General features: G+C 41.3%; 1 protein-coding gene across 6 annotated transcripts in view; it reads left to right on the forward strand.

The window, feature by feature from the left end:
- The first annotated feature begins 782 nt into the window (after positions 1-782).
- The window catches only part of ADNP2 (ADNP homeobox 2), a 36,662-nt gene continuing 10,666 nt past the window's right edge, over positions 783-26,778 (forward strand). Inside the window, exons 1-5 of one of the 6 annotated variants that reach the window (XM_075921123.1) lie at positions 783-1,351; positions 3,476-3,583; positions 5,873-6,018; positions 10,090-10,209; positions 17,877-17,966. In XM_075921123.1, coding sequence (XP_075777238.1) covers positions 10,102-10,209; positions 17,877-17,966 — 198 coding nt within the window. In that variant the 5' untranslated portion in view covers positions 783-1,351; positions 3,476-3,583; positions 5,873-6,018; positions 10,090-10,101. The other 5 variants (XM_075921122.1, XM_075921126.1, XM_075921124.1 and 2 more) reach the window with 5 other exon arrangements.

A 26,778-nucleotide genomic window follows, 5' to 3' on the forward strand; every position in this document is an offset into this window, starting at 1 on the left:
CCAGTCTAGATGGGACCAAATGGCGGAAAAGCCTCCTCTTTCAGAGGAGCCCTTATCCCTCGTAGAACGAGGAAAACAGGGCTCCCTGAAAGAGTGAGTTTGCTCTTCTGAAAGAAAAAAGGTTCCTTGGATGTGGCGGAGTTTTTCCGCGATACCTCAAGTGTATATGTACCCTTTTATATGTTGAAATAAAACCTCTTTTTATTTCAACACTATTATGGAACACATACATAATAGATGATCACCCAAAATTGCTATGTGGTAGAAATTATTAGTCAAAAAATAAAGTGATAGTGTACTTATTGGAACATTGAATATGAAAATCATAAATGTCCTTTTCATATTTTTTATAAAAGTGTCTGATAACAATTTTGATGAATAACTGAATATTTTATTGGTATTTACTTTTTAACATGAATATATTGTCTACTTATGTTCGATTTTGACAAATTTTAAAAGATTTGTTCAACTGGATAAATATGTATATGGTTTGTTTATAGCTGCATTGAATGAAAGTCCAGCCCCACTGAAGTCAATGGTAGAACTCCAATTGACTTAAATGGGGCCATAATTTCTCCCATTTAGGTATAGTTAAGAAAAACCCTTATCATTTTAATTCATTGGTAAACCGGTTGAAGATGAAAGTGATACAGTTCAGAAAGTTTTTTATTTCTAATAGAATATCATAATTATAACTTCTTGTTTGTATATTTCTTGCCTTTGTTTGCCATTATCTGTTGTCTCCTCATGTATCAGAGCTCAATGTCCAGGTTCCATAAACAGAGGATGTCCTCTATATCAAGAGATGTTAGTCATCGTATACTGCCCCACTACTGTGGGTTGTGTACTCTTCCTCCACCAGTTATTGTTTGCAACTATGTTCCATGAGGAGGAAACCAAGCCAAGCCAAAGACTAGATGAAGCTGTCAAGATCTACAATCAAATGAAAAAGAAGACAAGTACAATGATAGACTCTTCAGTTTACTTAGTGTTTTACACAGTCTTTTCCACTGAAGCTTCCTCTCTATAAAGACATGGTTTTCAGCTGCTGGGAGAGCTGGTCACCAATAACAGTGGGCCAAAAGTACGTGAGCTACCATGGCAAAGGAGTGTCAAAAGATCAGCCATGCTGTCACACCTGGTCCACAAGAGTGGAACTCCTCACCCAAATATAAGCAGAACTTAAAGTGTTGGTACTGTGCATTGTTTCCTACCAGAGAATATGGCATATGTCAACCAGAGATGTAATCAGCTAGTGCCATCTGTCACAGCCCTCCAAGCAACTTTAACAGTAAAAACATCTCATTGAAGGTCTGGCAGAGCTGTGTGTGCTAGCACATCCAGACTGGAGGTTAGTGTATACTTCAGTTAGCCCCTAATAATAAAAATGGCTGAGTTTAGCTATGGACAAGCTGAGTGTGATGGCTGCACCTCTAGCCTCTGAGCAGTATTCATCTGGAGCAAATATGAGGGCCAAGATAGATGTATGAATGAAGAGTCTCTTCCCCTGGAGGTTCCTGATGTTTTCATATCAAGGCAGTACAGGTTGGATGTTACAGATGGAGCTGGTATATCAGGCTAGGTTGAGTTTTACTCCCAAATATGTGATAACTGGATAAAATAGCAAAATAGGTTGATTGGCAAAATAATTGTTTTGGTGGAAAGTAGTTGGCATTCTCTTGGTTTCACTGAGATTTAGGGCTCATCTTCACTACTGTGCTATATCAGTGATATAGAAATAAATGTAGTGGCATCCATTTAGCTCATGTGATGAAGATGCATTACATCGACAGAGGCATGCTTTCCCTGTTGATGTAATTAATGCACCTCAAGGAGAGGTTGAACTATGTTAGCAGGAGAGCATGTCCCACCAACGTAGTGTGGTGTAGATAACCACTGTAAGTCAATGTAAATTAGGTTGCTGAAGGTGTGGGTTTTTCATGATGTAATTTACATTGACTTAAGAGGTATTGTAGACAAGACTTTAGTCTTCATTGCTAGAAATCAGTAGTCAGAGTATCCAAGTATGTGGTAAGATTCCTTTCAAACCTCTGGAAGTCATTTCCAATGTTAGCAATATAGGTGATGACAGTTTAAATTCTATGTTTCAACTGTATTTAAAAAAATCTCTTGTGACAGCAGGAAATTATAATATTGTCTTCAAAGATAATTGTCTTCATGGGATAAGTGGGAAGGTCATTTCATGGATTGAGAACTGGTTAAAAGACAAGAAACAAAGGGAAGCGATAAATGATAAATTTTCAGAATGGAGAGGGGTAACTAGTGGTGTCCCCCAAGGGTCAGTCCTGGGACCAATTCTGTTCAACTTATTCATAAATGATCTGGAGAAAGGGGTAAGCAGTGAGGTGGTAAAGTTTACGGATGATACTAAACTGTTTAAGATAGTCAAGACAGAAGCAGACTGTGAAGAACTTCAAAAAGATCTCACCAAACTGAGTGATTGGTCAACAAAACGGCAAATGAAATTTAATGTGGATATGTGTAAAGTAATGCACATTGGAAAAAATAACCCCAACTATACATACAATATGATGGGGGCTAATTTGGCTACAACAAATTAGGAAAGAGATCTTGGAGTTATTGTGGATAGTTCTCTGAAAACTTCCACACAGTGTGCAGCGGTGGTCAAAAAGGCAAATAGGATGTTAGGAATTATTAAGAAAGGGATAGAAAGTAAGACACAGAATATCTTACTGCTCATAAAACTATGGTATGCCCACATCTTGAATACTGTGTACAGATGTGGTCGCCTCACCTCAAAAAAGATATTTTGGCCTTGGAAAGGGTTCAGAAAAGGGCAACTAAAATGATTAAGGGTTTGGAACGGGTCCCATATGAAGAGAGGCTAAAGTGACTGGAACTTTTCAGTTTAGAAAAGAGGAGACTGAGGGGGGGATATGATAAAGGTATATAAAATCATGAATGGTGTGGAGAGGGTGAATAAACAAAAGTTATATTATTAGTTCCCATAATAGAAGAACTAGAGGACACCAAATGAAATTAATGGGTAGCAGGTTTAAAACTAATAAAAGAAAGTTCTTCTTTACACAGCGCATAGTCAATCTGTGGAACTCCTTGCCAGAGGAGGCTGTGAAGGCTAAGACTATAACAGAGTTTTAAGAGAAGCTAGATAATTTCATGGAGGTTAGGTCCATAAAAGGCTATTAGCCAGGGGATAGAAATGGTGTCCCTGGCCTCTGTTTGGTGTCCCAGAGGCTAGAGATGGATGGCAGAAGACAAATCGCTTGATCATTGTCTTCGGTCCACCCCCTCTGGGGCACCTGGTGCTGGCCTCTGTCGGTAGACAGGCTGCTGGGCTAGGTGGACCTTTGGTCTGACCCAGTACGACCATTCTTATATAAGATTTATGTCTATATCTTATAAATGGATAGCTCTTGTGGGGGGAGGAGGGTAGATATTGAGTATCTATGAAGAAGGTATGTTTTTCTTATAGGTCACATATTCTTTAAAAAATCCAGCAAGCTTGATCTTAGACTTGTGGGAAGATCACAGCTGATTCAAGAGCATACATGGATATAAGCAGGATAAATCACCTACATGGGTAAGATTAAGTATACAACTATCAAAAAGTAAGGATGCTGAAAATCAGATTGCTGTCCTGTTGAACTACTCAATAAGAGATCCACTGTCTGTGTTGTCATAGACCTCTAATCACTATATTACTACATAGTTTGATATCTCCATTACATTGAATTCTACTCATATTTCTTAATGTCTTCCATTAGTTTAGAATAATCTTTAATTTGCTGCAGATTTTTTATATTGAAGTGGGCTCAGCCAATCAATTTTATCCATGTGGGGGGTTTTTTGGAGGTGTGGGGAGAAGATTTCATACTATGAATTACTTGCCCAATGACTTGTCCTAAGGAACCATATATTTGGGTTCCTGATTACAAGTACAGGCAGAATGTAAGCCATGTATGGCAACACACTTGCTGCTTCAAGAGCTTGGACCACTAGTTTTCTCCTCCAATGGGAAACACTGTCACTTGACATGGCATAATCCTATTGGCTGCTGGATGTGGGTGGGCACTTCAGAATCCTGCAGATGCAAATAAGGCTTCACCCAACATCCCATGCAAATGAAGTCAGGCTGCTCAGTGACCACGTGGTGTTATTGATGGGAGTGAAATCAGACCCCGCCCTCTTCAGGATGACGTCACATGATCAGCTCAAAAACTGGTTCTAGGCACCCCTTGTGCCCACTCAGAAGGACCAGAACAGGAGGGGCAGGTAAAGGGGGGTAACAGGTGAGTCAGGGGACACCTGGGGGGTTCAACCCCCAACATCTTACATCTTTAGAACCCAGGCTCTCCCTAGGGATCTGATGGAGGGAGCCAATAGGAGCCTTGGACTAACCCACTCCCTATTGGTCTGTTGCCTGGTATGCAAATTAGCAGAATCGTCACTTCCTGGGATAAATCGAGCGCCATTTTCTCTGTCTGGGTCTGGGCTGGATGAGGAGCCAGCGGAGGCGGATTGATGGGAGCAGGGCCCGGGGGGCTCCGCGCAGGGGCTGAGCCAGGCCAGGACGCCAGCGATGCAGCTGCTGCTGCGGCCGCCCCGTGACTGAGAGCGGCGCGCAGCGGGCGGCCGCGCGGCCGGGAGGAGGAGCCGGCGGGGCGGGAGGCGCAGCGCGGCTGCGGGGCTGGCTTTGTGAGGAGCGGGAGGCGGAGGCTGCCGCGCGGACCCACGCACAGGGGAGGAGGCGAGGAGCGAGCGAGCTCCCCCTACAGCCCGGCCGGGTAGGTACAGGGAGCGCCCGCCCCCAGAGCGGCAGGGCTGTCTCCAGAGCCCGTGACGGACCGCGCGCCACCGCGACAGCATCCCCGGGCAGCCTGGGTGTGCTGTGCTCGGGGCGCTGCGGCACGGGCTGGCCATCGCTCCCTGCTAGGAGCGGCGCGTGCCCAGGAGGCGGCTCAGCCCAGGCAGCCCTGTGGCTCGCCATGTAGATACACGCACCCCGCCTAGCCCAGAGCATCCTGCCCCAGCGCATGTTGTATCTGCTCCATGTATTCCTCCCCCATACGTAGTCTAGTGAGGCGCCCCCGTCCTGCACGAGCCCACCCCTCTTCGCTCTAGAGGTGGGATAGTGTGTGTTTGTGGGGGTTCTGTGCAATGGCCCGAGTGCACGTGGGGATAGGATAGGATAGGATAGGATTAGCCTCGAGACTTGAAGAGTATCTGGCACCCACTGGGTACCAGAATGGGGCTGGTTCTAGAGAAATTCCCTAGATTCTTTTATGAGTTCTTGCCTTCTGTTTTGAATAAGCAAGAGTCACCTCATGGTTGGAAGAGGCAGGTCACAGGCTATTTCTGAGGCAGGGCAGTGAAAAAGGAGGGAAAAGGTCAGCTGAGGCAACTAGCTAAAGTAGGGGAAAGGTCAGTAGGTAAATTTACCTCTGAGGTAAGTCAGGGCAGTGACCACGCCTGGAATGTTGACTTGTGTTTTAGAATGTTTGGAATGTTGGTCCTGAGCACGTTGTGAGCATGTGCAGTAGGTCTGTTAGTCTAGAAAATGCTGGAAAGTAAGGCCGAGGGTGCTTCCTAGGTACCCTGCCTGAAGTGGGGGCGATAGCAGTGGCAAAGCTCTCTTCTTCCTTGTTGCTTCTGTCCTGCCTGTTTCCCTTGCCCTCTCTTTTCCTGCCATGAAATAATATAGAAGAGTGCATGGGGTGTGCAACTAACAAGATAATAAAAGGGATACACAGTACCTCTACATCTGTGGAGTGTGCGCTACAGAAAAACACTCTTGTGGTCTGTGGCAAGATTGAGCATCAAACATATGCTTGTTGCCTGATCTGTTTTTGTTTTTCTTTTAAACTCACAGTAGTTAAAACCCCCATCATCCAGAGAAGGAAGAGAGGTTAAAGGGAAGCTGAAAGGATTGAGTTAGTTGGCTGCCTTGTTCAGAGTGTACCGCCTCTTGTGCGCACTCCATAATGACTGTGAAGTCCTCTGGCCGTCAGACTTCAGGTAACACGGATGGGAGGGATACCATGCTCATTCCAAACCCAAATCTCCTTTGTAACCAGTATACTGATGGAGTCTGGGCTAAGTTGATGTACTTCCCTAACCTGTACTTCTGTTTATGACATTTCTAGAATGGTGGAAGGGATTAATAGGCAGAGCCCTTCTTGATGATTTCAGATACCTTCTAGTGATACAGTCTTGTAATGTGAAAATGAGCGTTAGCTAATGTGTAAGGTAAGAATTGCTTTAGGTCTTCTCTGCATATGGGAAACTGATAGGCATATCTATACTAAAATAACTTCCACTATACTATTCTGCAATAAGAGAGATTCTTATTATGGAATGGAGTGTCGATATAGCAAGCTTATTCTGGCATAATTGAATAACTTATCCATTAAAATTATAGCAAAGCTTGTCAATTTCCCTGTGTAGAGAGCCCTAGAAGTTTGTTTTTAAAACAATCTCATCCTCCTCTCTTATCTGGATTGCTGCATTTTGAGTTGGGGAGAGACTTCCGTGTTTAGTGTATAGCAGGAAACCAAAGTTAATGTAGTGAAACTGGTGGTGTTCTTTTTAGGTTATCATACAGAGAGTAACCTTAAGGGAATATGCACTCCATAATAAAAAATCTATAACTTTAAATAGCAGTTCCTCAGGAAATTTTTAATTTCATTTCCTCTCCATGTATCAGATGCTGAAAATTTTAAATGGGTGAAGAGACTTTTTTCTTAAAGCTTCCATACCTTCTTTAACTGTCTGACTTGAAAATTCCTTCCTCAGTTCTTCAGCCTTCCCTGTATATTTTCTGGGCTAGTCAACCTGATTTTCTAGTGTAAATATTAAGCAGGGGAAGGGGAGGTTGTGCGTTTGGAATTCTTAATCCTTTCAGCCTTTCTCTGTATATGACAGATAAAAAGTGAAATTTGTTTTTCATTCTTAGGTCACCTTTCTCTTTCAGGGAGTGAAATTGTTAATTTTTATATAATTTTTGGATACACACTTCAAATATGCTAATTTTGATTGTGTTCCTTTGATTCATAATGTGATATTTGAATTGAACGGTGTTTCAATAGTAACCATTATACTGACTGGAAGGAAGAGTCTGCAGTTTTGGTTGAAGAGCAGATCATGTTTGCATGATTCATGTGCTGTAAAGTAGTGGAGGAAACGTCATGATGTACCCAGGTCCAATACAGTAATGTTACGGGAGTATTACCTAGTCAGACACATATTTAAAGAAAAAAGTTAATGGACAAAATATCACTAAGAGCTAGGTGAATGATCCAAGGATGTTTGAGGTGTTTGGATTTTCCACTTAATGAATTTTTTTGGAAGTTTATGTGAATCATGAATGTTTGAGAGCTCATTATATCCAGGAGTAATTAAAATAAACTTTGCTGGGTGACATTTTGTGTCACACTGCTCTCAAAATCCGGTAGTCAAGATGGTAAGACGATCTGTCGTTTTCATGTTGCATGTCTTACTGAATTTGCTGTGTTGACCCAGTGTTGGCTTTGCTTGGTAAGAAATGGGTGGCACTAGCAAAAGATAAGTAGTAGTTTAATATGCAATAAAGGTCAAGTTTTGGTTAAAGATTGAAGGCAAAAAACCAAAACAACTAATGATGTAGAAATAAAAATGTATGGATAATACACTATTCTAGCTCTATTCTAGCTGTGATATACTGAATATTGTTAAATGAGAACATGAAATGGAGTCCTTGGAAAAATAAGCTCAGAAAGTTGGAATTCCTGATTTTATAGATGAAAATGAGTTGTATATATTAAATGGATTATTGAAGTGTAGTAGATTGATAATTTGAAATCTGGCTTCCAAGCATTGTGTTTAGCCCAGTGGCATATTTAGTACTTGTGGAATGTGCATCTCTTGGATTAAATAACTGCATATTGAAAACTGGAATATATAAATCCAGCTGTGTTCAAGAATATTGTTTTATCTGGATTAATAATCCTGGCCTTGAGTTTTAGAAGGCATTTGATTTAAGAGAACTGAAAAGTGTGGACATGGATTATTAGAGCTTTCTCAGTAAACTGATGGTTCTGTTTTAGTAGAAGAAGGACTTCTCTCTTCATCTAAATGATACATTGATGCTTCTAAATGAGAAAGAAGATCATCTAAATAGTGGAAGAAATAATTCCAGTGGATTATTCTATATGGAACCCATACCTCCTTGGTGGCATGGCATCTTTTCAACTGTGTTCTTATATAGTTGACCATAGGGTGTCGTGCTGCAACACTAGTTATAAACTAGAACTTGAAAAAGCTCAAGAGGAAATTTGAACATAATTTGGAATAAAGCTTTATTTATGTTCATGGTAGCAGAATGCCTTCTAGAGTAGACAAGGAGACCAGCATCCATCATATTCCTATGGGCATGAGGAAAGGAAAATAGCAGGTGGGTTTGTATACGTAAGTTAAGAGGCTTATTTGTCTGGAAATAATTAAACATTGTTTTTAAAAAAAATAGTGTGCATTCCCTATGGACTAGGAAGTGGATAGGGTTTGTGGAAGCTCATAGTTTCTGTGGGAGAGAATTCCACATTCAGAGGAGCAGCCCCCAAGAAAAATAATGTCTTCTGCATCGGCAAGCTTTATTCTGGTAAGGGACAGCTTTCTTGTTTTGAGAAATGAAACTGTTGAGGGCACCTGAAATCCTGAAAGGTGAAGCAGGGTTTTTTGGATGAATTGCTCCCAGACTACTTAGGTTTTGGAAATGAGGACTGAGATCTTTAAGCTTCACTGGATCATCACAGAACTGTGTGTGTAAGAACAGAAAACGGTGTGATATGCAGTCATTAATATGTTGCTGAGTAGGTATGCTGCTGTATTCTACACCAGTTTCATAGGGCTGATGCTTTGAAGCCCAGATAAATTGAATTGTTATAATTCAAATAGTAGTTGATGAAGGTGTGTATTATCAAGGCTAGGTCATCAGAGTTGGGACGCAATATTCTGGCAAGCTGGAGGTGGTAAAAAGCGTTTCTCCTGGATGCAACAATTCAAGAGGCCAGCGTTCATAGAAAGCAGAGAAGAAATCCTGAAGTGCGAACTTGTCTTGATGATCATTGGGCACGTGTCCTCAAAAAGAGGGGCTTGCAATGGTGATGTTGTTCTCCAAGAAGTAATTCCCTCTGCCCACAATCTATCTTGCTGAGGTTTAACTTCAGCCAGCTTTTCCTCAACCATAGACTTACCTTTGCTTGGCTTGGGTAACTGGGTGATTGTGAGAGAGAGAGAGAGAGAGTCATCCCAGCAGTCTAAACAATGTTAGAAAGTTACATAGATATTACTGAGCAAGAAATGTGAACGTACATCTGCTGAGAAGCACTACCATAGCCATGCCATTATTTACAAAGATATTTTAAAAATTCATCTTACATTTGTGGCTTCAGCTGTCCACCATGGTTTTGAAGTGGTAGAGTCTTGCAGGTTAGAAAACTGCATTAGTCTTGTATTGCATTCTCTGCAAAGATTGTCTGGTTCCATGCCCCTTAAAGGTGTTGGTTGGCAGCAGCAGTTGCAGGAAAGCCCAATTTTATCAGTAGCTGTACTTAAAATATATCTGAGCAAATACACTGGAAAAAAGTATCCCTCAAAATACCCCCTTCATTTCCCAAAAGGAAGCAGAAGTAGCATCACATTTTCACTTTCATGTATATCTCCACTACGTGAAGGGGTGGCTATTTTTTAAATCTAGTCAGAAGTTAGCACAGCTTAAGTATTCAGGTTCCTGTGCTGAAGCACACAATACAATACCAAACAGGAATGAAAAGAATTTGGCTACTTTTCAGGCAGAGTGGGAGGAATTTCAATTTTTTGTTTAAATCTTGGGTTAACATAATAACAGGCATGGTTGTTTTAGAATAAGGAAGTGATCTCAAAAGATCATACACTAATGGAGAACAGTTCCTTGTTCAGTCTTTTGCTTTTCATGCTGGAAAGTACATTTTTGAGGGAAGCATTCCCATGATATAAATTATTGTTACAACACTACAAAGCGTAAGTGTGCATGTACAAATGTTCCATCACATTATTTTTGTCTTTCTCTTTCAGGAAAAGTGCAAAATGTTTCAAATTCCTGTTCAAAATCTTGATAATATCAGGAAGGCTCGAAAAAAGGTGAAGGGCATTCTTGTGGATATTGGGCTTGACAGCTGCAGGGAGTTATTGCAGGTAAAGAATTGATGTAACACAAACTGCTGAAACTTGAATTTTAAACTTTTGAAGTCTTTCACAGTTTAGTGTATATATACTACTCATCTGTATTAAAATTTATAATGGGGGAGGCCAAGAAAGAAGTATATTCTTACTTGGATGTTTGCCAAAACTCAGATAGTCAGTCTGTTACAGGCCTGCATTTGGGAGTTTCCTGCAACATAAGTTACTGAAACATTTTGATTTTTAGAAAAGCATGAAATGGAGTGTGCTGTGTACTCTGTGTTGGTAGTGTTGCATCAAAGGAAAGCACTGTTGCTTAAGGAAATGTTGCATGTTTATTACATAAGTACTTTCCTGGATAGGATTCTTTAAAACAAACAAACAAACCCTAGCCACCCCTCTCCTCCAAATCAAACCACAAACCGTGAACAAACGAAGATGTGAGCAAATGTAAAGGGACTAACTGCTCTGCTTTGACATATCAAGAAGAAATCTTTAAAGGATGTACAAACTGTCAACATTTATAAACCAAGCAAAGAGACAGTAATCTTTCTAGGGATTTAGAAACCTAACTCAAGATGGCTTTGGGAGAAAAAAAATCAAACTGTTCTGTGGCAATTCAGTATTATATTTCCACAAATTCAAATAGTCCATCAAGTGCACTGAGGCTATGAAGATGAATGTGACGTCATTATGTTGAGCAGAGACTGTCATTTTCTGTAGAAAACACTTGAGTACAACAAGAAAGGAGAATCCGCACCAAGAGATTAGAGAATTTAATATGAAAAAGCTGCAAATGTTATTATTTTTCAAGAATTAAATAAACTACCAAGTAGTAGCCTTGACTTGACCAGTTGCTAAATATGATCTTCATTGCTTATTCAGTATATCTATATGACTTTGTCACCAGCTGAGGACTTGCATTATATCTATAGATGTGAGATTCATAGAAGAAAGAACTTACATCATTTTCTGGGGAATCTTGTGTTTTTACAGTGACTGCTACTTGAATTTGTGTGCAAGTTTTTAATGTCCAAAATAAATGTGCCTTGGATCATTGTGCATAAGTTTTGATGTGATTATACTAGTTAACTCTTGTCTGTGGGCTTCAGCATTTGAATAAACTTGACAAAAGAGAACACTTATGAATTTGTCCAGTACTTTGCATATTCCCACTCTTCTGATTGCTTATAATGTATTTTCCAGAACTTTTCTCATTTCTAAATGCTTACGTCTTGATCCTTAAGTACAAATCTTAGTTTGATTATAAATTTCTTGATATGGAAATTTATTGCAGTATTGCAAGGTAAACTTTTGATTGCACTAAGACCCTCTTTAAAGCATAAATTACACTTTTGGCAAGGATGGTAATCATGGGGGAAGATAGTGAGTTGAGGTAGAAAAAGGGGACAGCAAATGTAGTTATCAGACACAGTGTTTTTCTGGAGTTGAAAGTCCCTTGTCAAGTTCAGTTACTGAAGTTTGGCTTTCTAGATATACTAGAAGTTGGTCTGGCACACTCAGGACCTGACCGGTTCCAGATGAGGGATTTTGCGAGACTAGGGGAGGTCATATTTGGGCCCTGTTACTGCCTCTCCCCCCAAACGCTGGACCAGCCGCCAGCCTCCTGGCCTTTCTGCCCTGCTGGTCCTTCCACCCCCTTCCCTGCTCTTCCAGGCAGCCCAGCTCTCTACTCTCTGGGCTTGTGGCCACACTGAGCAGCCCCAATGGGTTGTACCTCGCAGTCCAGCTGAAGCTTGCTGGGCAGCCCAGCTGCAGGGTGTCCAGCCGCCTGCTCTCCACTGGACTCTCTGGTCCTGTAACATCCGTGGTCCTACTGGAATCCCAGTTAACACAGGTTCAACCTGTACTGCTGTTTGTTGATTATGGAATAACTTTATCAACTGGGATGATGACTTTTATACTTGGGTTCAGTATTCTTCAATTGTAGCACAGACTTTTTAGCAATTGCTAACCAATGTTGATATTTGATAGATGAGAAGTCAGCTTAGTTTCTCCATATCTAGGTGAATTTTTGTACACCTCTCCTTTTGGGGAAGGAGGAAATTCCAATAACCATAATCCTTACAGTGATGATGTTATAGAACTAACCTGCCATGCTGAGGTAATTGAAACAGGCCTCTTAAAAAGGAAGTGATCATTGCTGCCTAAACTATTTCTAACATGGTTAATAATTGGCATTTTTCTCTGAAGGCAGAGAACTTCTGAAAGATAGCTTCCCTTTGCAATCAAAGGACCAAAAGGACTAGTTTATCTCTCCCTCCTTTGGGAAAAAGATATAGGCCTTTTGTTCCAGATTTATGGTTGGATCTGCTGGGCAACTGTATCAGAGTGGGTTAAAAAGGATGATTTTAAAAAATCCTTTTTAAATGTAAATTGAATATTTTTCTATATCTATTTAAAATTCAATTTGAAATTTACAACATTTGCTAAGGACTAATCTTAATATGTATGTTTTTAATTTAATGATTTTTATTAGAGTAAACAATACTTATACCAAAGTTTTAAAGAAAATGAAACTGCTGAGCAAAGTGAAGTCACTGGCTGAACACATGGAACTAGAGGTTTTTGAGAATAGTAGCCTCTTCTATAGGATACAGAGAGAATATTTTCTTCCTTTCACTTTATTCAACTGTTCACTTCAATGGCTAATTCATCTAAAGTTAAGGGACCAATGGAGAATAGAAAAAGCAGGAAAGCTTGCCTCTTCAAATCTATGAAAAAATTAAAGTGTGTGAGGATGAGATCTACTAGTTCTAAAATCTTGAGGGACATGGTGACCAGAAATAATCCATGCAGTTCACTAACTACAGATAATACTTTCTTTGATTAATACATTTGTTAGTTCTAGGATCAAAACCTATTTTGATAAATTTTTGCACATTCATTTATTATGTTCAATACATTTTGAATGATGCATTTTTCATACACCTAGATTAAAAAAAACCCCTTAACTTGCCACAGATTCTGTTTGGGCGAACACTGGAATTCATTTTAAAAATATTTCCAATTAAAACTACCTTAGTAAAGATACAGGAGAAAAATTAAGGTACATAATTGTTTAAATAAATGCATTTAAAGATACTCTGTCTTCCTGGCTAGTAAGAAGTAGTGCCAAATTTGGTGTCAAGGCTATATTTATTTTCAATTTACTGTTATAATGGTTATCAATCAGTGAGAATCAGATTGGCTTTAGGAAAATATCTTAAGTACCAATGCAGAACAAGATTAAAATTCACCATTTAAATTTCCTGCTTTCTGATTTTTTAAATCATCTATTTTAATGATGTGATCACTTGAATTTAAATCATTCTACTCTGAACAATAGTATTCTAAGTGCTCCTAGAATTTGACATCCTAGATGTATTGGCAACTTATTATAACTCTTCTCCAACATGTTAGAATCTGCAACAAATGCTAAAACTTAAAGCAGAAGTCAGCATTCAAGATTTTTGAGTCTAAGGCCCTTTTGGTAATTGCTTTTTGTAAGTAAGGGAGCTTTTGCACGAGGTGCATCAGTGTAGAAAGTAAATACCATAAAGTGTTGCACAAATTCAAGGACAACCTGACATTCCTTGGACCCTTTTTATAACTGTAGACTCCACAAATACATGTACTGAACTGGCAAAATGTTAGGTCAATAAATGTCTGACAAGCTTTTCCACTTTCTTACCCATTTTAGTTTTGGGAGGAAAAGAACTGGGGGACTATTGGATTTCTCATGCTCTTCACTACTAAGTCTTATGTTAAGATACTGTTTTCAGGGATTTTGGGTTCTGATGTGAAACAGTTGACATTTGAATTAGGGATGTTAAGTATAGTTTAATTAATTCATTGACTAGTCGATTCAGCAGGAGTGCCGCAGTGGAGTTAGCTCCCGGTCCGGCAGCTAACCCTGCTGCGGCTCTGCCTTTTAAATGTATTAAAAGCTGGTAGGGAGCCGGGACAGCTGACTGCTGGCTTGTGCTGGGTCCCCCCTGCTGAGCTTCTGATTTTTTTTTTAAATGTATTAAGAGCTGACAGGCTCTTAACAAATTAAAAAAGAGGAGTCACAGTGTCTGGGACTGGGCGTGAGTTGGGAATCAACTGATTCCTGGCTTGCGCCTGGTCCCTGCTACTCCCCTGACTCCTGTGGAGACGGTGCTGGGGGGAACTGACTCTTAAGCTTTTGCTTATTAGAGTCAACTAGTTGCTTACATCCCTAGTTTGAGTATCAGCTTTAGCATTTCTCCAGGGAGGGGCAAGAGCTGGTTTAGAATCTTTATCTATTATTTCCCTGAGAAATTTTGCAGCTCCGCTCACATGAGGGGGGAAAATCTTAGCTTTCTCATCTAGATTGTAGGAGACATCTCTGAGTTTGAGTCTGAATTGCTTTTTTTCAGTTCTTGTGAATTATCGCCACTATATGGATTTCTTATGTTTATGATCTGTTGCAGTTTTCCCTTTCTGAGACCTGGCTAACAAGACAGTCCTTTGCAAAAGCAACTTCTACTGTGGCAAGTTTGAGGATATTATTCTAAAGCTGACTTTTGCTTTTCCTTTTAAATTATAGGGCAATTGGAGTGGCTTGCGGCCTGCAAAACAGACCACTGCCCCCCTCCCCCCCGCACACACCGTTAGCTTTCTGTGTGTCTGACAATGTTGAAATCTTCAGTTAAAAAATCTTCACTCTAGAACAGGGGTCAGCAACTTTTCAGAGGTGGAGTGCTGAGATTTGACTTATTCACCTCTGTGTACAGGCCCGGGTGCCGGTGATACTCTTTAAAGTCAATGATAGTCCTACTTACAGCATCTTCATTAATAAAGAAAGATGCAGATCTTACCTTTTATTACAGGGTTGGCAACGTTTCAGAAATGGCATACCAAGATGTAATTTATTCACAGATCTGTGTGTGAGTGGGCGGGGAGGGGAGGCAACGGCAGGCTGGGTATGGTCACCATATTTTCTGAACCAATTGCAATTAAGGAGAACGGTTTAGTTTAAATTATGAAAAAGATTAAACGTTTAACTTTCTCATGTGAGTTTATTAAACTTCATTTTAAATAAAGTAAAATACTATGTCCAACATAAAAGGTTTTTCATGTTTTCTTTATGGCAGGGGTGGGGAACCATTTTTGGGTCGGGGGAAGGTCACTGACCCACAAAAAAATCAGTTGGGGACCACACGAGAGAAGCAAAAATACTCCTCCAAACCCTCCCAGCCCTCACTGATGTGGGCCCCCCACCCCCCAACTGAGACACCTCACTCCTCTGGTGCCCCAGCTTCATGGGGTGAGGGGGAAGGGAAGGGCAGGGACTGAGGTTCAGGGCTTCCCATAGACCAGACTTATTTTTCTGGGGTTCTGGAGCTAGTGGATTTTATGGACCCTCTGAGACTGAGAGGCAGGGACAAAATGTGTCAGTGTGTGAGACAGGCCTGCCAGCAAGTAGGATAGGGATGGGGTGCAGGATCTGGGAGAGAGGGAGGGTGTAGAAGCATGCTGGGAGTAGGGTGTCTGGCCAGGTGGAGGGAGCAGGAGCAAGGGTGGGTGCAGTGTGTGGCTAGGAAAGGGAGCAGGGTTGGGGGGGTGCCTAGCCAGGCCAGTGGGGAACGTGCAGGAGTAGGGTGGAGTGTCTGACCAGGAGGGAGGATGCAGGAACAAGGGAGGTTGTCAGAGCAAGCTGGGGGTGCAGAGTCTTGAGGGGAGTGAGGAGATTGGAGTGTGGGGGAGTCTGGGCATGAGGGGAGATCTTACCTAGCTTTGTGCCCCCTTGTAGCAACAGCTCTGGCCCCGCTGTCCCAGGCCACCCCTAAGGGAGTCCCTGCTGCTACTGCCAGGGCCCACGTGGTCCAGGGCCAGATCTGGAGGCCCCACTGCTGTGGTCAGGTGGTTTGGGGCTGGCCCCATGGGCACCGCTGCCACATGGCCTGGGGCCAGCCCCTGGGACCTCACTGCCACTGCCATGTGATTCTGGGCCATCCCTGGATTGCGTGGCCGTGGCAGAAGCGCCTCCAGTCCCAGCCAAGGCACCGATGAGGAGCCCTCAGCCCCATAAGTGGCACGCGTGCCATAGGTTGCTATTCCCTGCCCTAGAAGAACCAGTTCAGTAGCAACTGCTTGAAACAAAGGCAGACAAAAAACTTGGAGATGGGCCCTTCTTTATCACAGAAGGGGAGAAGTATGTAAAAAAAAAAGTCTGTGGCCATCCATGTCAAAGCAGAAAATAACACTAGTCTGAAGTGGATGCTCTGCCAACTAAGGATGTTTAAGACTAGTTGTCTAGTAGACTATCCAATAAGCAAATGCTTTTCGGATAGTCATTCAACTAGTCGATTTTCCCTGCCCCCTTGCTGTCCTCTATCAGACAGAGGCAGGAAAAAGGGATACTTCAAAGGACATCGCCTGAGCTCCATGAGTATGCTTCTGCTTTGAAATGCACAAGAGCCCCCACTGGGGACTCTTGTACATTTCAAAGCTGGCATTCCAATGTGCAGCCAGTAATCGGTAGGACTTCCCGCTGGCCCCGGGCTGCATGCTGTGTTCCGCATTCCTTCTTTGAAACATATAAGAGCTCCAGCGGGAGCTCTTGAACATTTCAAAGGAGAAATGCAGAAGTACCTACCTACTAGTCAAGTAGTCGACGGAAATTCCATTGATTACTTGATTAGTAAATCAACAGCAATTTAACATCCTTACTGCCAACAGAATGTGACCTTTTTTTAAAGACATAGTAATTATCTTTAATGTGTTTCATAAGATAAACACAGTGCCATGGGCTTAAGCCCATATTAACTTATTCTAATAGTAGTTTCTTATGCTCTTTGAATGTCAAACTGGCATGTAGGATTGGTGCATAACTTCCTCTCTGCCAAAGTCTATGGTATATAAAGTAAAGTGGCCATGTGGCAGAAGCTGTAAAAGGATTGGTGTGCAGAGGTTAGGGTATAAGATGGAGGATGGTAGCAGGGGGAGAGGAACAGAGTTGCATCTATGGATGTAATGAATAAAAGACAAATGTAAACTTTGAGGCTGGGATGAATTAGTTTTGGGGTGGAGGATTCCCAGGGAAACAATGCCAAACATCCATTTAAATGATGTAGGTTGTTCTTCAGCTCAGCTACAATACTCTTTCATCCTGCTAGTGAGTTACGTTGTTTGTAGACACAGTAATACATATTCTCACTACTTGAAGGAGAGAGTTCCAGACTGCAGAGTCTTTGCAGACAAAGTGATAAAGATGCTGAACTGAAGAGTGTAAAGACTGAGGTCCCTTTGCAAAAAGACTTCTGGAGCTGAAGAGATGGAAATGAGGTCACAGAGAAAAGGAGAGGAGTGGAGATGAGATTTCTGAAGTTACACAGAAGCAATTGGAGTAAAGAATAGGCCCCAAATCATTCTGAACACTTAGGATTCTCTTATTTAAATATTTTGTTTATATTAAATAGCCTAATAAGGAGCAAGTAAGATCATTTTGAACTATTGGATCCTAATTTTTCTGAATTTGAAGTTGCTTTCTTTCTGATTCACAATATTGACTTTTGGCAACCTAGACTTTTTTTTCAATCAGTTGATTATCATTTGAATGTTTCCGTGTTTTAAATACATATTTTGTATATACAAAACCTGTTTTGTGTGTATGTCTATATATGTGTGTACATATTTTTTTTCTTCTCTTTTAGAGTCTTAAAGGTTATGATCCAGGAGAAAAATATTTTTGCAACACTTCATGGAGTGATGTCTCTCCTTGGGAGTCTGTGGGCAAAAGGAAGGTATGTGTGCTTCCATCAGGTGTTCTGGGCAATCAAATTGAATGTTGTTGCAAAGTAATAGCAAAATGTTTAAGTACATCAGATGCAGGAAGCTGGCTAACCAACCAGTGGGGCCCTTGGATGATCGAGATGCTAAAGGAGCACTCAAAGATGATAGTCATTGCAGAGAAGCTAAATGAATTCTTTGCTTCAGTCTTCATGGCTGAGGATATTGGGGAGATTCCCAAATCTGAGCCATTCTTTTTAGGTGACAAATCTGAGAAATTGTCCTAGATTGAGGTGTTGTCAGAGGAGGTTTTGGAACAAATTGATAAACTTAATGGTAACAAGTCAATGGGACCAGATGGCATTCACCCAAGAATTCTGAACTCAAATGGGAAATTGCAGAACTATTAACCGTGGTTTGTAACCTATTCTTTAAATCCGCTTCTGTACCTAATGACTAGAAGATAGCTAACGTGACACCAGTATTTAAAAAAGGCTCTAAAGGTGATCCTGGCAGTTACAGACTGGTAAGTCTAACATCAGTATTGGGCAAATTAGTTGAAACTATAGTAAAGAATAAAATTGTCAGACACATGGATGAACATAATTTGTTGGGGAAAAGTCAACATGGTTTCTGTAAAGGGAAATCATGCCTTACTAATCTACTAGAATTCTTTAAGGGGGCCAAAAAAATGTGGACAAGGGGGATACAGTGGATATAGTATACTTAGATTTCCAGAAAGCTTTTGACAAGATCTGTCACCAAAGACTCAAGTACAGTAAGGTGCCATGGAATAAGAGGAAAGGTCCTTTCATGGATTGATAACCGGTTAAAAGACAGGAAACAAAGGGTAGAAATAAATGGTAAGTTTTCCGAGTGGGGAGAGGTAACTAGTGTGGTTCCCCCAAGAGTCTGAGACTCATCCTATTCAACTTATTTATAAATATGATCTGGAGAAAGGGGTAAACAGTGAATAGCTGTAAAATTTGCAGATCATATTAAACTGCTCAAGATAGTTAAGACCAAAGCAAACTGTGAATAGCTTCAAAAAGATCTCACCAAACTAAATGATTTAGTTTGGGCAACAAAATGGCAAATTAAATTTCATGTTGATAAATGTGAAGTAATGCACATTGGAAAAATAATCCCCACTATACATACAATATGATGGGGATTAATTTAGCTACACCTACTCGAGAGAGATCTTGGAGTCGTGGATATTCTCTGAAAACATTCACTCAATGTGCAGTGACAGTCAAAAAGGCAAATAGAATAATTAAAAAAGGGATAGAGAATAAGACAGAGAATATCTTATTGCCTCTATAAAACCATGCCACACCCACATCTTGAATACTGCGTACAGACGTGGTTGCCTCATCTCAAAAAAGATATATTGATATTTGAAAAGGTTCAGAAAAGGGCAACAGAAATGATTAGGGGTTTGGAACGGGTCCCATATGAAGAGATTAAAATACTTGGACTTTTCAGCTAAAAAAGAGGTGACTAAAGGGGGAATATGATAGAGGTCTATAAAATCATGACTGGTGTGGGAAAAGTGAATAAGGAGAAGTTATTTATTTATTCCCACAATATAAGAGCTAGGGGTCGCCAAATGAAATTTATAGCCAGTTTAAAACAAATAAAAGGAAGTTTTTCTTCACTCAGCCCACAGTCCATCTGTGGAACTCCTTGCCAGAGGATGTGGTGAAGGCTAAGACTTTAACAGGGTTCAAAAAAGAATTAGATTCATGGAGGTTAGGCCCATCAGTGGCTGTTAGCCAGGATGGGTAGGAATGGTGTCCCTAGCCTTTGTTTCTCTGGAGGTGTGTAACAGGGGAAGGATCATGTGAGAATAGAATGAGAAGGGAATCAGATAAATTCCTAATGAGAGTGTAATACTTCTACATAAGATGAAAGGAGGTGTCATCCTGGCTTCAAGGATTACTTTTTTCCATAATAATGAACACCTACAAAATTTTTGCAGAAAAGCCTCTTTAAAGGGAGCCTTAATCTTGTAAGGATCCATTTCCATGTTTCTCTACACCACGGGTGGCCAACCAGTTAGACACTTAAGAGCCAAAATAGCTGTGGATAGTAGTGCAAAGAACCATGCACCCCTCCCCCAAAGCCAGGCACCCCCAGCCTCCCTGCTCTAACCCAATGCGCTCTCCCTCCCGCAGAGCAGTGGCAAAGCGAGGGTGTTATGTGCCCGGGGCAAAGGCAAAATTTGCGTCTCTTCTCCCTCCCCCCCAATCATTTACCCCAAAACAGACTCTTAAGAAAGCTTCATGTGTTCCTATAGTAATTGTTTTGTGGCATGCTTTAATCATGCTTAAAAGGTATTGTAGTAATTGCATGTGTGGGAGAACACTAGCCACCTCTCTTTGGAATGCTCAACATATGGGAGTGTATGGCTATATTGCTGATTATCTGTACTGCTTTATGATTTAATAGAAGATAACATTATATTGTCTTACAGTTCTTGTGAATTTCCAAGTCTGTCTGTAGACCACTAAATAAATACTACTTTTAAAGCAACATAGACTAAGCAACATTTTTTTAAAAAGTAAACTTATATTAAATAACTATAATGGCCTAATAACTTCTGCAGATTACCAGTTGAATGAACAAAAATGTATTAACTTATTAAAACTTTTTTGTTTTAAATTGCACTATTAGTCCATATATTCCAAACTTTTTATTTTAAAATCTGTTCAGTATGTGATGGAGGAACAGAGAGCTGACTTTCAAAAACTCCTACACAAAACTTGGATGATGCAGAGAAATAGAATTGCTTAGAAATTATTAATATGGCAGCAGGTTCTTGTCTGCATCTGACAGAGCTAGAATTTTTAAGGAATCTTGGCTAGAATCAGGCTCCTAGTTGTCTGACCGTTCCTTAAGTCAACAAGAGAGATATTATAGGACCATGTCCTTTTTATTTCCTCCTTTTTGCTTCCTTCCTTCCTTCCTTCCTTCCTTCCTTCCTTCATCCCACTGTTGGAGATAGGTTGTGCTTCTTTTTGTGTAAATACCAGAGATAGTTCAGATTTGTCTGAGACCTCTAAGGCTTGATTCCAGTATTTCTGCCTATATGATAGATTCTTTGCATCCTGCAATGCAAACAACTGAAGTTCAGTGCTCTTACCTTATTAGCATTCTCACTTTTAACGTTTTTGCTTTGTGCATCAGCAGCAAGCAAAATCTTCCTCAGTGAACCATATTTTCTGGGTTTTGTTCCTTGAGTGGGGTCTTCTCCCTCACAATTTCATGACAGTGAACAAAGCCAAAGGCTAAACAGTGCTGTGAATCTATAAGGAGACCACCTTCAGGGCTGTAAAAAAGAAGCACTGCCACATCTTTTGATAGTCTCTCTGTATCTTCCTATATCTTGCTCATCAGCCAGAACTTCTGGCGACACCGTCTCAAAAGTGAGGTAGTCCTCTTCAGTAGTGATAAGTTGGCAAATGGGACATTTCTTGTTGAACAGGTATTTTCAAGGGCTAATTAAAAAATCATTACTACTGCACCTGGTTTTTTTCCCAAATCTATTTTAGATCAATTCACTCTTTAAAAAGAAGAAATAAAACTCAAGGGTGGTGTTCCAGGTGCAGATATGGGTGAGTGAGTCACATGGTACAGAATCTGGCTTGCTACTTGACTTCCCGTCTTCTCGGGATGTGGATACTTTGAAAATTATCTCCATGCATTACACTCTCATTTGTATTTCTGCGGATGAGGAGAGACCAAGGATCCAACTACAGGTAATTTTTCTGAACTAGGAAAAGAAATAGGTCCCCTAATGGAGATTGAGAATATCAACTGTAAAAGGACCACAAAAAAAAAGCCATTTTAATTGGCCAGAAAATGTAAAGACGCAGGGTAAGAAGCCAATGTATATTACCTGGTCTTTGTACTCAGCATGTTTCATTTCTCTTCGAAGATGAATAACTATGTTGGAGCATGACCCTGAGCCAGAAAAATAGAAAAAGTTCTTCCTCATCTGATATGTGTTGAAATAACAGGGAAGAAGTGATGACCATCAACAAGATCCAATTAGGGAAAAGGATGAACAAACAAAATCTAAGGGAGCGATCTCCTATCCATAGCTAAGGTGAGTATAACCACTCCTCTGCATCCTCCCGAGACATTAGGGGAAATACAGTTGCCCATTCAAATGAAATCCAAAAACTAGAAACCTACTGCAATGGGAAGAGTTTCTTCAATTTTTACCCTCAATGAAGGTGTCAAGGAAGGAAAAGTGTGGAAATGTCCTTTGATGAAATAAACAGCACATCTGCATTTGTACCTACATCTTTCCAGAAATATGGCTGATGAGGATATTCTACTTACGTGACTAGAGCCAATCAGCTTCAGCTGGGTAGATTTCCATTCTTCAGACTGGCAGTGGAGTTCTATGGAGTGCTCCATCGACACCAAGTTCTTCCACATCCCTTCTATTAAACTCTCTTAAACCATGAGAGACATTGAGAAGCATTCAGTTATCCTTATATCTCACACCTCTCCCAGTTAAAAGCAGTAATCTGCGTGTAGTGCCGGTGAACGGAGTGACCGGCTGAAATCTACTCGACACGGACAAGTAGAAACAGCGGTTTGTCGAGCACTGCTAATTATCATAGGTGTTTAAGTTTAGGCCATCACAGACTGCAAGAAGCTGAACACTTTGATTAAAAAAATTTATATCAAGAATGGAGACTTCAGCTTCTACCATCACTTCAGTCCCTTTAGGAGACTTACTGACATTGGTGGAGCCAGGAACTTATTTCCATAAGGCCTTGTCCTTGATAATTCTCAAATTTGCCTATGAAATTAATAGAATCATAGAGCTGGAAGAGACCAATCCCAGCTAAATCCCAGCTAAATCAAGCCAGACAGGGCTTTGTCAAGCCAAGACTTAAACACCTCTAGGGATGGAGACTCCACTACTTCCCTAGGTAACCCATTCCACTGCTTCACTACCCTCCTAGTGAAATAGTTTTTCCTAATATCCAACCTGGACCTCTCCCACCACAACTTGAGACCATTGCTCCTTGTTCTGCCATCTGTCAGTACTGAGAACAGCCTCCCTCCATCCTCTTTGGAACTTCCCTTCAGGAAGTTGAAGGCTGCTGTCAAATCCCCCCTCACTCTTCGCTTCTGCAGACTAAACAGATCCAACTCCCTCACCCTCTCCTCATAAGTCATATGCTCCAGCCCCCTAATCATTTTGGTTGCCCTCTTCTGGACCCTCTCCATGTCCACATCCTTTTTGTAGTGGGGGGACCCAGAACTGGACACAATACTCCAGATGTGGCCTCACCAGAGCCGAATAAAGGGGAATAATGACATCTCTGGATCTGCTGGCAATGCTCCTCTTAATGCAACCTAATATGCTATTAGCTTTCTTGGCTACAAGGGCACACTGTTGACTCATATCCAGCTTCTTATCCGCTGTAACCCCCAGGTCCTTTTCTGCAGAACTACTACTTAGCTGGTTGGTCCCCAGCCTGTAACAGTGCTTGGGATTCTTCCGTCCCAAGTGCAGGACTCTGCACTTGTCCCTGTTGAACCTCATCAGATTTCTTGTGGCCCAATCCTCCAATTTGTCTATGTCATTCATATGGACCCTATCTCTGCCCTCAAGCGTATCTACCTCTCCCTCTAGCTTAGTGTCATCCGCAAACTTGCAATCTATCCCCCTCATCCAGGTCATTAATAAAGATATTGAACAAAACGGGTCCTAGAACCAAACCTTGGGGCACTCCGCTAGAAACTGACTGCCATCCTGTCATCGAGTCGTTGATCGCTACCCGCTGGGCCCGGCCTTCTAGCTGTCTTTCTATCCATCTTACTGTCCATTTATCCAATCCACATTCCCTTAACTTGCAGGCAAGAATATTGTGGGAGACCATATCAAATGCCTTGCTAAAGTCAAGGTATATCACATCCACTGACTTTCCCACGTCCACAGAGCCAGTTACCTCATCATAGAAGCTAATCAGATTGGTCAGGCACGACTTTTCCTTTGTGAATCCATGCTGACTATTCCTAATCACTTTCCTCTCTTCCAAGTGCTTCAAAAGGGATCCCTTAAGGATCCCTTCCATGATTTTTCCAGGAACCGAGGTAAGACTGACTGGCCTATAGTTCCCTAGATCATCCTTCTTCCCTTTTTTGAAGATGGGCACTACATTTGCCTTTTTCCAATCATCCAGGATTTCTTCAGATCTCCACGACTTTTCAAAGATAATGGCCAAAGGCTCCTCAATGACATTTGCCAACTCCCTCAGTATCCTCGGATGCATTAAGTCCAGACCCATGGATTTGTGTACGTTTAGCTTTTCTAAATAGTTCCTAACCTGTTCTTTACCCACCAAGGGCTGTCCATCTTCATCCCATCTTGCGTCACTTAGCGCATTAGTCCGGGAGCCCACCTTGTCATTTGAATACAGAGGCAAAGAAAGCATTGAGTACATCAGCTTTTGCCACATCATCTGTCACTAGGTTATCTCCTTCATCCAGTAGGGGCTGCACACCCTCTCTGATCACCTTCTTCTTGTTAACATGCCTGTAGAAACCTTTCTTGTTATCCTTCACATCCTTAGCCAGTCGCAATTCCATTTGCGCTTTCGCCTTCCTGATAACCCCCGGCATTCTCGAGCTATACATATAAATACATTACTGTTAATACAAACCATTTAATATTTGGTCTCCCCTCTGCTTGAGGTGGTCAGTGAAGGAATTGTTAGTGATAATAGATAGTCTAAGGGAATCTAGAAACTCTTTTTCTCGGTAACACTTGCTTGTTAATTTTTTTTTCCCCATCTATAATTTGATGAATCTACCAGGACAATGATTTTTCAGCCTGTGATCTGTGGATGCTGAGGGTCAGCAGACTGTCTGAGATATACAAAGGGGTCTGCACCTCCATTTTAAGTTTTTTTAGGGGTCTGCAAATGAAAAAAAGGCTGAAAACCACTGGTCTGAGAAATTGGAGCACAAGGAGAGTGATCGTCCTTATGACCTGCAGCAATTAATCTCCACTCTCCTTGTATTACCATATATATTCCATTAATCTTTCCTGACAATTGCTGAGTCTAATGTTTCTAGTTACCAGGATAGAGATCATCTCTTGGATGAATATGCAGATGAAATTTTTCCTTCAGGAAAATCTCTCCCAATTTAACTTATTCTTTCTCTGGAAGTAAGAATCCCATACAATACGTTTTCCCGCTCAGTCTGTACTTTAAGGCCTGATTGAAAACATTAGCCTGTCAGGTTTAGTAGCCCATTTGGATTATGTGATTGAGGTTGGCTTCAAAGCATCACTCTTTTACAAATAAGTGCATCAGCTTGCATTCTCTTATTTTTAGTAGTTTAACACACTACTAGTAGTATTGTACTGAATTTCTTTTCTCTTCTGTTTCTTGATTGTATACTTCAGTTCCAAATGAGGTATGTAGTTGACCTGTCAGTTCATAATTCTGGTGTTTGTAAATGTAATGTATTCTTGTAAAAGACTCCTGGAATAAAAAAGCAGATTGGCTAACTCCTTTGTGGATAGAAAAGTCTGAGTGGACTCTGAGTCAGTTATATTAATGGAGAAGGTGTGGGGTCTGGGATGGAGTTTTAGGTGCAGAAGGGAGCTTGGAGTAAGGGAGGGAGTTTGGGTGGAGGCAGTTTTAACTTGGGGCACTGGATTGAGGTACAGGGGGTTGAATTGTGACCTAGGGCAGGAAATTGGATTATAGGAGGGAGTGCAGGGTTTGAGTTGTGAGCTAGGGTAGGAGGGGACTGTGATCTGGGGTAGGGATTGGGGTGCTGGATCTGGGAGGGGGTATGGGTGCAGGAGAGGGCAGAGGATTTGGGTATGTGGAGTAGAGGCAGGAATTGGTGGTAGAGGATTGGGAAATGGAGGGGCTAGGGTGCCAGAGGCAGGGTCTGGCTAGGAGACTTACCAGCCAGCAGCCTATTCTTAAATCAGCCTCTCTGCCTCATCCCTGGCTGCAGCCATGTGCTCTGTAAATAACTTCCAGCCTCCTGTGCTTCATGGCAGCCTGTTACTTCATTGGGCAGCCAGAAGCTGGCCAATGGGATTGTTCTGGGGGTGGGAGCAACTTCTAAAGCTTCTCCCTTCTCTCCCCCCCAGCTCAGTTCTTAAGTGAAACTAACCTGCAGCTGTGTTTCTGAGTGGCATGTGGGTGGGATGAGGCAAGTAGGAAGCCTGCCTGAGACTCCCTGCAGCATCCGCAGTCCAGATCCAGTGGCCCCGGGCCGTATTTTGCCCTGGCCTGATCAAGAGGCTATCCCAGAGGGATTTGTTCTCATACAGACAAATTGCAAAAACAAGTCCCTTCCTCATCCAAGATCATTTGAAGCAGATACAGTGGCTCACAGATGTGCAAATCTTGTTTTATACCGGACTCACTTGCCATATCCCCAGCCTACTTTGGGAAAAAGAATGTTGCTGATACAGAATATATTTGCAAAGCTGTCCCGTGGTAAAAGTTTTTTAAAGCACAATAGGTTGGATCTTCATTCCTTTCCAGAATGGTGGTTGGTAGATAATTGATTCAAGCACTAGTCCCAAAGCAGATTCATAGATTTATTTTTGTTAAAGGCTGCAAGGGACTATTAGAACATTCTGAACTTCTGTGTAACATAGGCCATAGAATTTCACTCCTGTATTGAAATGAATAACTGGTTTGACTAAAATAAATCTTGTAAAAAGACATCTAATCTTGATTTGAAGACTGCAAGAGATCTTTTTCCAGTGATTAATCTGAGCAAGACAAATTCAAATTATAGATGGAAAAGCAATGTTTT

The sequence above is a fragment of the Pelodiscus sinensis genome, chromosome 2 (genome assembly GCF_049634645.1).
Source record: "Pelodiscus sinensis isolate JC-2024 chromosome 2, ASM4963464v1, whole genome shotgun sequence".
NCBI lineage: Eukaryota > Metazoa > Chordata > Testudines > Trionychidae > Pelodiscus > Pelodiscus sinensis.